The sequence below is a fragment of the Thunnus maccoyii genome, chromosome 8 (genome assembly GCF_910596095.1).
Source record: "Thunnus maccoyii chromosome 8, fThuMac1.1, whole genome shotgun sequence".
NCBI lineage: Eukaryota > Metazoa > Chordata > Actinopteri > Scombriformes > Scombridae > Thunnus > Thunnus maccoyii.
In genome coordinates this window covers 182,626-194,369 of record NC_056540.1, presented here as the reverse complement: position 1 = coordinate 194,369, position 11,744 = coordinate 182,626, and the positions used below count along the sequence as shown (strand labels likewise).

Sequence of the window (11,744 nt, the reverse complement as noted above, 5' to 3'; positions counted from 1 at the left end):
GGTTTTGGATTTGTCAGGACCCAGAGACCTGGCAATCTCATGGGCACGTATGTATCTGAAGTTCTTGCCAGTCCCAAATGCCACCCACAGCTCCTCAATGTCCAGTTCTGACACATGTGCAATAACTAGGACCACAACATCTGTGTCCACAGTCCACAGGGTGATCTTTTTAAATCCCTTTCTTGCAGCATCCACCGCATGGAGTAGCATCCTTGTATCTGCCTCTTCGTGTATGCAAGGGGCAATCTGATCTGTTTCTTGTGGGTGAGATGATAGAACATTGGGTCCACAAGTGGAAACAACTTTGGTAGTCGACATTTCCACAAGCTTTCTGGCCATAAAGTGAAAGAGCTCTGTTTTGTGTTCATCCACTCTCAGGAAGCCTTTCCAGTTGGTTGGTATCTTGTTTTTTCCATCCACTCTTGTTCTTGTCCCCTTTACCCACTTCTGTCTTGTCTGGGACTTTAAGCTGTTAACGTCATAGCTGTCCCATACAACATCCACTATGTTGGCCCTTTCAAGTTTCTCTTTGATATGAAGTGTAAAGATCTCACTGGAAAAGTCATTGAAGGTTTCAGCAAGTTTATGACTGCTGACCCATCTAGTATTTGAACCTCATTGTCTGGGACACTGCTTATACTGTTCTCTAGGCAAGTTAACAGATCAGTCTTGTTTCCCTAGCGTAGTCCACCATGAAGGGAGAGTGATGGGGGGTAGGCCTGATTTTGAAATTTCATTCTGCATCTTCTCAGATACTGCGATTTCATTATAATCCTTCTCACAACGTTACTTAATTCACCATTAACTATTCACCTGAACAGTTAATGATGTTGTATATGGTATTACTGTAATCCTTGACCATCAAAACATGTGGGTAGACATCACCTTTTCTGTGTTATCATGTTTGGTTCAGGTGATATGGTGCAAAATACATAATTCGTTTCTGGCGGAAAGCAAAATGTCCGCCATGGCCGCCACGAAGTGTTTTTGCGATGGCTCCATTTCTGAAAATGTTCAGGGCCCCAAACTGTACAAGTGTGCCAAGTTTCATTCTTTTATGAAAAAGTGAACATAATTTTCACATATCACCTGGACTAAACCGAAAACTGCTGCACAATAAACCACTTCTCAACTTTGCAGTTGCTGACTGAGTACATTGTGGGTGCAATAGAAAATACATTAATTTTGGAATCTCAATTATCTATCACCTTATTGCGGCGTTCACGTGTCGAGTTTTGATTTCATTATTTCCGACAGCACCTGAAGGGGTCATGAGATACCTAACCTTAGCTAATCGCCTCCAACGGAAACCAGCTGAGAGAAAGGGTAGAGAAGACAAGATGGCGGAGTGAGTGGGTTATACTGTGTACGGACGGTTGCGACCCTTGAAGTTTGTCGAAACGCTGTTAAGGACTGAGAAAATTGAAAAGACAACGATACCATCGGAAGTGTAATTAAAAAGGCGTTTTCCCTTCAGAGCGGAGGAGGCCGGGACATTTTTTTCCGTGGTGGTTCTTGCGATAACGTTAGCTTGATGCTAACGTTAGCTAACGTTAGATTTGACTAGCTGCTACTTAGAGGTGGCTGTTACTGGGTGATTGTTGAAGGCCGTAAGCTTTTTCGGATTGAGGTTTGGATGTATATACTTTGATACTGACACGGTATTCCGTGTTTTTTGGAGGAGGTCTAATTATAAGGAAGATCTTTAGTAGCTGGTAGCCTGTGAATAAAGCGAACAACGCCAGGAGAAATCTATTTTCCAACTTGCTTGTTACGTTAGCGAACGTTAAGGTTATTTGTAAGATTGTGTGGCGTAATAGCTAACGCTAGTCCATAATTACCCTCATCAAAACCATCTGGTTTGGGACTCTGTATGTTATCCTGGCAATTGGGCTAGACTGCCACACAGAATTTCCTAAAGTGAATTGGGTGGAGATTGTCATTTGGTGGATATTATGGCGAGCAGCAGCGGCTCAAAAGCCGAATTCATAGTCGGTGGAAAATACAAGCTTGTCAGAAAAATTGGATCGGGATCTTTCGGCGACATATACCTGGCCATCAACATCACAAATGGAGAGGTAATTTACGCCATTAATATTTAACGTTACATTTGTCTATGGTCTTGTAGGGAAGTTGGTAGTTTAATTTCTTCCTGGACCGAACGGCGGCTGGCTCAAAAAATTCTGAAGCAAATTGCAACATAGTTTTGTATGTTAACCAGGCTGTAGCCTTCGATCTGTTGAATTGACTAAAACTGCTACAAGATGCATAAATAGGTATTATTCAGTATACGGTGTGTGCCGAGATGATTGTCATCAAAGCTTCTGTAACTCGCGCAGTGACAAATGAACTGTAGGTTAAAAAATGAGCGTCTGTTGTGTGTTTCAATTTCAGGAGGTAGCAGTCAAATTGGAGTCACAAAAAGCCAGGCATCCACAGTTGTTATACGAAAGCAAGCTGTACAAAATCCTACAAGGTGGTGTCGGGATTCCACACATAAGGTAAGGGGATTCTTTTTATGGTGTGTTGTGAGTTGTGTTGTTACAGACAGTGAAGTAATACAGTATTATTAACGTTATATTTTATTATTTATATGCACTACTGTGGTAACATTTGCTTTGTGAAAAAGACTGCTAATGTTATAGTGAAAGAAACCTTGCTGGCATTAGGCCTGCTAATCTGCCTAACATCACTTAGTCTATTCTAGTACCGACATCTTTTCCGCGAACTCTAAAAAAAATCCCGTCGTTTTTTTCACTTTACATCTTTAGTTACTTTAAGTGGGTGTATCAGCTCCGTTAAGACCTCAGTTGTGCCTTTTATCGTGAATAATAGTTGTCAGGAGGGGTAAAGCTACAGTGTGGTTGGAAATGGCCGCTCCTCTTTTGTTGTGTTAGCTCCCAACATGTCTTCCTCTACCCTGATAGAAAATGGCGTCGGAGCACAGGAGCGAAAACAACAATCAAAGCACCACGGTAGAAGTGTATTCTAACCGCGTGATTCCAGGCCTAACTTGGCTTTGTCATAGACTGCAACCGGTCACAGAATATTTTGTTGGGCTGAAGTACCTATTAAGAGTGGGATGTAGCCCCTCAGAGCAATCTGTGCCCCATTTCAATACTATATACTGTTAATGTAAAATATACACTGTCTACTAGTATTCATATTCATGCTTTAACTTCATGTTGTTAGTATTAGGAAGGGGCTCGTTAAATTGAATAGTCACTGAAAAGCAGTTGCTGACATATTTTGGAGCCTGTGGCATCTTTTTATTTGTGCATAAACTGGCTAAATGGTGAAGGTGGTGTATGTGCAGGAATGTGGTAATTGTGGCTACAAGATGTACAGAAGTGGAAGTGCAATGAACATTGATATGGTTCTGTGTACACTGTAACAGGTAGATTATATCCAAAAGATCTTTTAAGTGATGAGAAGTCATTTGCGATCAATGCAGGTTCATTCAGATTTAGCCAGAAAAAAAGTGTAAATGTATTAAATTGTGAATATTTATCAAACAGTCATGGCAGCTTATACTTACTGTAATAGAGTTGTGTAATATATTTACATTTTGTAGAGCCCGACCTATACTGGATTTGGGGCATATATATATATACTGAATTACGTATTCAATGTTTGTTCTATATTCTATTCTAAATAGCTTGATCTTCACTTAGGAATTTATCTTTACATTTAGGTATGTAAGATATTACTTAAAGTAATGAGTGAAGTCACTGGCAAAGTGTTTGATGTCTACCATCTCTACCAGTGGTGGAAGAAGTACTCGGCTCTTTTACTTAAGTAAAAGTAACAATACCACAATGAAAAAATGTTCAACAAGTAAAAGTCCTGCATCCAAAAGCTTAAGTAAAAGTATATAAGTTCTGTCGGCAAAATGTACCAACAATGTTTCCCTTACATTGATTTGTGGTGGCCCACCACAATATCAACTTTGACTGCCACATACTGATTTTCTTTCTTTTTTTTTATTATTTAAAATGGGTAAAATCTTATTTAATTGCAGAGCTGTGCCTAGCCTCTTTCTCCCTCTCTCACTCTCTTTCTCCCTCTCTCACAAATACATTGACAACGGACCCATCTGTGAATAGCCCATCCTCTCTGTGCACACTCTGAATCAAAAAATGAAATTTCATGAGTCTTCATGATGCAGAGAAGACTGCGGTGACATTATGCCACACTATCTACACTTTGGAGAGGCGCGACTGTGCTATCTTAACTTAAAAATCAATTGCGTGTCTACATCGCTGTAAAGCATGTGGGTGCTGACAGGGATTTCATGATGCATTTAGGTGCACCTCGTGTACTCTGAAATCTACATTGTATGGCAAAGCCTATGTTACTTCATGGTGCATTCAAATGCACCTCGTAAACTGAGGAATCTATATTTGAATGGCCACAAAGTTTGTTTAAATCAAGAAAGTTTCCAAATTTGTTATTTTCCGTTGAAATATATACATCTATTACTTTCTTGTTCTTTCACTACAGCAAAGCAAAACCAGTTGCCCATTCAATGCTATACATTCCAATCTTCAAAATTCCATAAAATAATCAAATCAAATTGTTAGCAGCAGTCGTAGTCGGCAAAACCCAGCATGTTCTTGTGTGAGTCTCTGGATATCTCTGGTTATTTTCCATGTTGTTTTACTGCATTTTAATAATTGGATGCTAAAATTATATCAATATCCCATTAATTCCTACATACAGATTTGAAAAGTACTATAAAAAAGTCTTATCAAATTGTGATTAGCAATCATAACCATATTCTTGTACAACAGGTCCCCAAGTACCTCTGTGATAATTTTCAAGTTTTTTTTACTGCAACATTTTTTAATAATTACATGCTTAAGTCTTACATAATATGCATGCATTGCTATGTAGGCATCTCTGTCTATCTGTTTCTATGTATGTATGTTTGTCCTTCGTATATCTTGAGAACCATTCATCCAGTCTACTTCATACCTGGCAGGTGGACTGCTGGGGAAACGAGGAAGTGCAGTGTCAATGTATTAAGGTGTTTGGATGAGCAGCTCCCAAGAAATGTGTAAAAATACCTCGTAAATAACATTGATTTAGCTCCTCTTCTGCCTGTGGAGTCAATGAGCAGAAATACAGACAGCGCCACTTAACCATTGCAACCAAGCGGCAACCTCTGGGCTTGAAAAATGAAGCCAATGCGGCAGTGCCAAAACCCTGCATTCTCTCTAATGGCCATCATGGGGGGACTACACTGGCTGTAAAAAGACGTCCGATTGTATGGAAGTCTATGAGAAAATGACCCTACTTCTCACTTGATGTATTACCTCAGTAATCTGTTCCTTAATGAGTTTATGGTCTCAATTGCTAGTTTCAAGTCTTCTTCCATACAGCATGATGTTCATTTTGTAAATTATGGCCCCATTTAGAGTAAAATAGACGATAAAGCAGCGTATGCTTTGTTGTTTGTTTATGTTGTGATTGACAAGTCGCCACCACAACGAAAACGTTGCTTGCGTAATGTAATCATTGCGTATGGGCGTAGCTGCTGCTATTTCACAGTGTTTTTCAGTTCACTTAAGTCAATTTTAACATTGTGGTCGCCTATAAAATGTCTTGTTCAGCGTTTGGTTGTAATAAAAGACCCATCAATGAGTCAGATGATCAGTTTTTCTGGTTAGTACATTTTGTTTTAATGGTTCTAAGCCTGTTTTTCACTATCAAAAAGTAGCATTAGCATTATCACTGTTAACCATTGATTGAAAATACACTGTGCTAACCAAGCTAGCAGCTAGCGCTATGGTCAGCTCCACCCTCTCATTCAAATATTGTCACTTCTGATTCCAAAAATCAAACATGGCGACAGCCAAACCCAAGATGGATACACTCGAGGCTTCAAAACGGCAGTTTGCAAACCAATGGGTGATGTCTCGGTGACTACGTCCATTTTTTTTTTACAGTCTATGATTGCAACCCACATCTTGGTAGGAGGTAGGATTACTTCCATAGTATTAATGACTTGAAAACATTTAAGAGACTTAAGCTCTACCATTGAGCTGTGTACTGTGAACAGAACTTGGCATGTATGTTCAAGACTTGGTGCTGACACGTTCAGAAATTAAACGTTTAGAAATAAAAATATGTGTAAAAATACCTCCATAAACAATGTTACTTCTGCTTCTTTTTCTGCACATGGATTCAACAAGTGGAAATATGGACAGTGCAACTCTGCCATTGCCACCCACATTGTTTTCAGAGATGGGATTACATCTGTAGTGATAAGAACTGCCACAGAGACAGAGTTGAGAAAGTTTAGAGAGTAAAGCTCTATTTCCATTCCTCACACATGGGAAGTTGTATGTTCAAGACAGTGCAGGATGTCTCGGAAAGGACGCACGTTTGGAGTGGGCGCTACAGTTCATCCGATCAACTTCAGCTCAATTCAAAGTTGTAGTCTCCACGTATTCTGCATATGAGGTGTTTAGGGAACATGGGTAAATTATAACATCTATTAATAGCCTGCATGTGAGACGTTTTGGGAACATTGGTAAATTGTAGTGTCGACCAATAGCCTGCAGCTCAGGGGTTTAGGGAGCATCAGTAAATTATAGCATCTACCAATAGTCTGAATGAGAGGCGTTTAGGGGGTGGGCACAACTCTCTCTAGGTATTGAGAAATCAGCCCGTTCCAAACATGCCTGTTTGGAACAGGCCCTGCACTAGTATTTCTAAAATTCCATTTAATCCCCCTCCCTGTCTCCGGTCAGTTACCACCGCAATAGAATCCAATTCTCTGGGAAACACTGATCGCTGCATGTGAGCAGCATTTTAAAGTTGTCATTTTAGAGCTGTACATTAAACTGTTGAATAGTTTAATCTACGTATAACAATGCATTATATAACAAACTGATCATATATTTTACTTATAAAATATTTTTCTGAAAAGTGACATGTAATTATACAATGTTTCCTGTGGAACAAGAGATTTTGCTGTGGGGGCAATGTGAACCGGGCTGGGTACTTCCTGGTCCCTGGAAATCAGGCTGCCAGGGTGAGTCACCCAGGCGAAGAAAATTAGAAAAATAAGACGAAAAATTGAACAATGGGGCAGAAACAGAAGCCGCTTTTGGCCACAGCTGCCCTTGTGTGTGTAGTGGTTTATTCTGAAAAACCAGCCAAAAGAAAAAGTAAATGAATTGATTAATTCAGTTATAACTGAAAAACAACTGTGAAGAGAAAGACACTACTTGCGGATTGTTCCTGTTATTAATTTTAATTTGACATTTTTTCAATTTGTTTTTGGGGTTAATGTGTCTTAGATCATCAGCTAAGACAATTGCATTTCAAAAGGGTTAGCCTTAAATTTCCCGGTTTTCCAGGATGCATGAGAAAACGAGGTACGACATTAAAACACCTACATAATTTATACAGCTGCCCACAGAAACCACCTTTAACCATTAACTATCTGGACAAAGCACTTTCAGCTGCTGGTGGTGCAAGGTGGCGGCCTCCTTGGAAGGAAACCTACTCCCTTGATACAATGCTGCTTGAAAGTTTGTGAACCCTTGAGAATTTTTTCTATTTCTGCATAAATATGACCTAAAATGTGATCAGATATTTACACAAGTCCTAAAACAAGATAAATTGAACCCAATGAAACAAATGAGACAAAAAATAAACTTTTTCATTTATTTAAGGAAAATTATCCAATCTTACATATTTGTGTGAGGCAAAAGTATGTGAACCCTTGCTTTCAGGAACTGGTGTGACCCCCTTTTGCAGCAATAACTTCAACCAAATGTTTCCGGTAACTGCTTGTCAGCCCAGCATATCAGCTTGGAGGAATTTAGCCCAATCCTCCATACAGAACAATCTCAACTTGGGGATGTTGGTGGACTTCTTTGCATGAACTGCCTGCCTCAGGTCCTTCCACAGCATTTCTATAGGATTAAGGTCAGGACTTTGACTCAGCCATTGCAGAACATTATCTTTCTTCTGCTCTAAGCATTCTTTCGTAGAACAACTTCTGTGTTTAGGGTTGTAGTCTTACTTCATGACCCACTTTCTGTTGAGCTTCAGTTCACAGACGGTCATTTTCCTATAGAATTTACTGGTAAAACTCAGAACTCATAGTTCCATCAATGATTGCAAACTGTCCTGGTTCAGAGGCAGCAAAGCAGGCCCAAACCATGATACTACCACCACCATGTTTCACAGATGGAATAAGGTTCTTATGCTGGAATGCAGTGTTTGCTCATTGCCAAACATAATGCTTCTTATTCAAGCTGAAAGGTTTGATTTTGGTCTCATCCATCCACAGAACATTTTTCCAATCACCTTCTGGCTTATCCACGTGGTCTTGAGCGAACTGTAGACGGCAACAATATTCTTTTTGGAGAAAAGTGGCTTTTTTCCTTGCAACTCTGCCATGCACACCATTGATGTTCAATGTTCTGCTGATGGTGGACTCATGAAAGTTGACTGTAGCCACTGCAAGAGAGGCCTCCTAGATGTTACCCTGGAGTCCCTTGTGGCCTCCCGGAGTATTACATGTCTCCCTAGCACCAAACAAAAAACTCCTCAAATACCGTCACACGCACACACGATAGATGGTGAATTCACAGTGTTAACATTGTTAATTCACCGTCACGTATTTTATTGAGAAATCTAAATTTTTTTAAATGGTTCTCCTCTCATTCCCACTGTCTTCTCCCACTAAAACAACTCAGCTAACCAACGGAGTTGAGGCAAAAATAATCCAAAATGTAAGGTTTGTACACACAGGTTATCTTTATGGATTATACTAATGCTGAATTGACAAGACTGTCGACATATGGCACCTTTTTATCTTGTGTTTCTAGAGTTAAGTGTTTTTGCGGACACATGAGGAATTAATGTCATATTTCTTAAAGTGAGTTTGGCATAATATTATCCCTAGAGAGCGCAGGAGCTTCAGTTCAATTCAAACTGCTAATACTTACTATTTTCAACATTTTGTCACCACCGCAGAAACACTAGGTAACTGCTAAAGTATGATAAGGTTGTCTAATGTTGACTGCTGTTATTGGTTTGATTTATCATTTATAAGGATGCTCATTTTGATTTTTTTTTTTCTGACCAATAGTCGACGCTTGTTAACTGACAAGATTAAAATGTAGGCTACCATTTAGAACCTTAAAGGGTCTGTGACCCATTAAAGAAATATACCAACACAGCAAACTTTTTTTTTTCATAAGAAAGGCTTCATTTTTAGATCAAATCCCATGTTTGTGGGCCGGTAGACTGTCAAAACATATCCGCTCTTGCCAGCCCTCTCTGTGTATCTGTTATTCGGCATGCACATAAGAGTGAGCTTGCATGCCTGTGTCAGACAAACACAGACAAGCACCTTCTTTTACTCTCACCACCAGAAGGGGGAGACAGAAGTCCCGCACTTCAGCTTTAACTGTTTGACTGATAGTATTAATTGGCCAAAATTAAATAAATAATTAAGAACATCCCTAATGGTTTACAGTCTAATAATAATGTTTTTGTATTGATTATTGATGGTGGCTGATCAGGATGATTATCAGCTAATTGTACTCAGTTTTTAAAGGCAGTATGCAGTAAATGGTTTCCTTTTGTATACATGTTCTTAAACTATAGTCCCAATTAAACATCTGGTTGTGTCCAGATAAATGGTTGAATGTGATTTCTGTGGGCAGCTGTATCAACTGTGTAGCTGTTTTAACGTTGTAAAAATACCTAGTTTTCCTACACATCCTGAAAACCTGGAAATTTAAGGCAATTTCCAGTACAGGACAACACCTTTTTGAAATTTGATTGTCTTAGCTGATATGATCTAAGAAACCTTACCCCAAAAAATTTTATTTGTTAAAAATAAGTAAATTAAAAAAAATTGTTAAATGAAAATTAGTTAATAACAGGAATAATCATTGTGTAGTGTGTTTTGTTTCTCTTCACAGTTGTTGTTCATTAATAACTGAATGAATGAATGAATTTACATTTTCTTTTTGTCTGGTTTTTCAAAACAATCCACTGCACACAGGAAGGCAGCTTCTGTTTGTAAATTTCACCAGGAGCAGGATGGTAAATAATCTTAAAATGAATTAGTTGTAGTCTTGCAAACAGTGACCCTGCAAGATCCCCAGTCTTTGCAAAATCTTAACCTGTAACTAAACTCAGTGACTTATGACACATTGTTTTGGGTTTTTTTGTATAAATTCAATGACTTGGTGACCCCCCGGTTCACATTGACGCCACGGCAACCTCTTGTTCTACAGGAAATGGTGCATCCTATTGATTGAAACGACTCTAATTTCCCCCTCAAATGAATTATCCTAGAGGTTCACATACTTTTGCCATGCTAAAATATGTAACATTAGATCATTTTCCTTAATAAATAAAGGAACAAGTATAAGGTTTTTGTCTCATGTTTAACTGATGTCTCTTTATTCTAGTTTTACGACTTGAATGGAAATCTGATCACAATTTAGGTAATATTTATGCAGAAATAGATCTAATTGTAAAGGGTTCACAAACTTTCAAGCAGCACTCTAGATACAAAGGGCTCTTTCTAAGGTAACCAAAACACGGATTATTTTCATGGGATCATACACTAATTAAAACATACTTAAATATTATATTCTATTTCTGCCAAGTCCAGTCCGCTAGATGCCACTAACTCCTACACACTGGATCTTAATATTTTAACTTTCGTCAATGCAACAACTGGAATTGTTCAGGTGGAGGGCATACCAAAGTGCGAGTTCTGAACAAAACAGTTTAGTGTGAAAACATGTAACGTTACTGTTAGACTCCTATTAATGTTACTATGTGGCATCATAGGCAGAATGGCCTTAGATGCCCACATGTTAGGTTCAACCACAGACTGTAAAAAATATGGGCATAGTCACCATGGCGTCACCCGTTGGTTTTGTGTACTGCAGTTTTGAAACCTTGAGTTTAGTGATTTTGACCATTGTCAATTTGGATTTGATCGTTGTCATGTTTGATTTTTGGAGCCTGAAGTGACCATATTTCGATGAGAGGGTCGAGCTGACCATAGCGCTAGCTGCTAGCTTGGTTAGCACGGTGCATGTACAATCTGTGGTTAACAGTGAAAATGCTAATGCTAATTTCTGCTAGTGCAAAATAGGCCTAAAACCATTACAACAAAATGCACTCACCGAAAAAACTGAACATCTGACTCCTTAGAGGATCTTTTATCACAACCATACGCTGGACAAGACTTTTTTTTAAGCGACCAAAATGTTACAATTAACTTAAATGAACTGAAAACACACTGTGAAATAGCAGCACCTACGCCTATACTCTGTGAGTCTGGGGTTAGGTTAAGTAATCAACGTTGTTGCTGTGGTACCGACTTGTCAATCACAACATAGCCACGCCCTAAAGCATAAGCTGTTTTATCATGTTCTATTTTACTCTAAATGGAGCTGTAATTTACAAAATGAACATCATGATGCATGGAGAAGACTTAATACTAGCGATTGAGACCATAAAGTCATTAGAAAAGTGTTTACTAGGATCATAAATCAAGTAGTCATTTTCTCAGACTTCCATACAATCGGAGCTCTTTTTGCCTTTGTCACCCCCTGCTGGCCATTAGAAAGAATGCAGGTTTAAGGCACTTCCGCATTGGCTTCAAACAAATATAATACTTGTAGACCAAATCTGTTTAAGTATTCCTTTCCTGTGCAAAAATAGCAATTATATTCCTTTTGATATTC

The 11,744-nt window shown here is 38.8% G+C and overlaps 1 protein-coding gene across 4 annotated transcripts in view; it reads left to right on the top strand.

The window, feature by feature from the left end:
- Nucleotides 1-1,303: 1,303 nt before the first annotated feature.
- The window catches only part of csnk1a1 (casein kinase 1, alpha 1), a 52,283-nt gene continuing 41,842 nt past the window's right edge, over nucleotides 1,304-11,744 (top strand). For 3 of the 4 annotated variants that reach the window (XM_042418329.1, XM_042418326.1, XM_042418328.1), the window contains exons 1-2: nucleotides 1,304-2,078; nucleotides 2,395-2,501. In XM_042418329.1, coding sequence (XP_042274263.1) covers nucleotides 1,956-2,078; nucleotides 2,395-2,501 — 230 coding nt within the window. In that variant the 5' untranslated portion in view covers nucleotides 1,304-1,955. The remainder of the gene's footprint in view (nucleotides 2,079-2,394; nucleotides 2,502-11,744) is intronic. The other variant, XM_042418330.1, reaches the window with a different exon arrangement.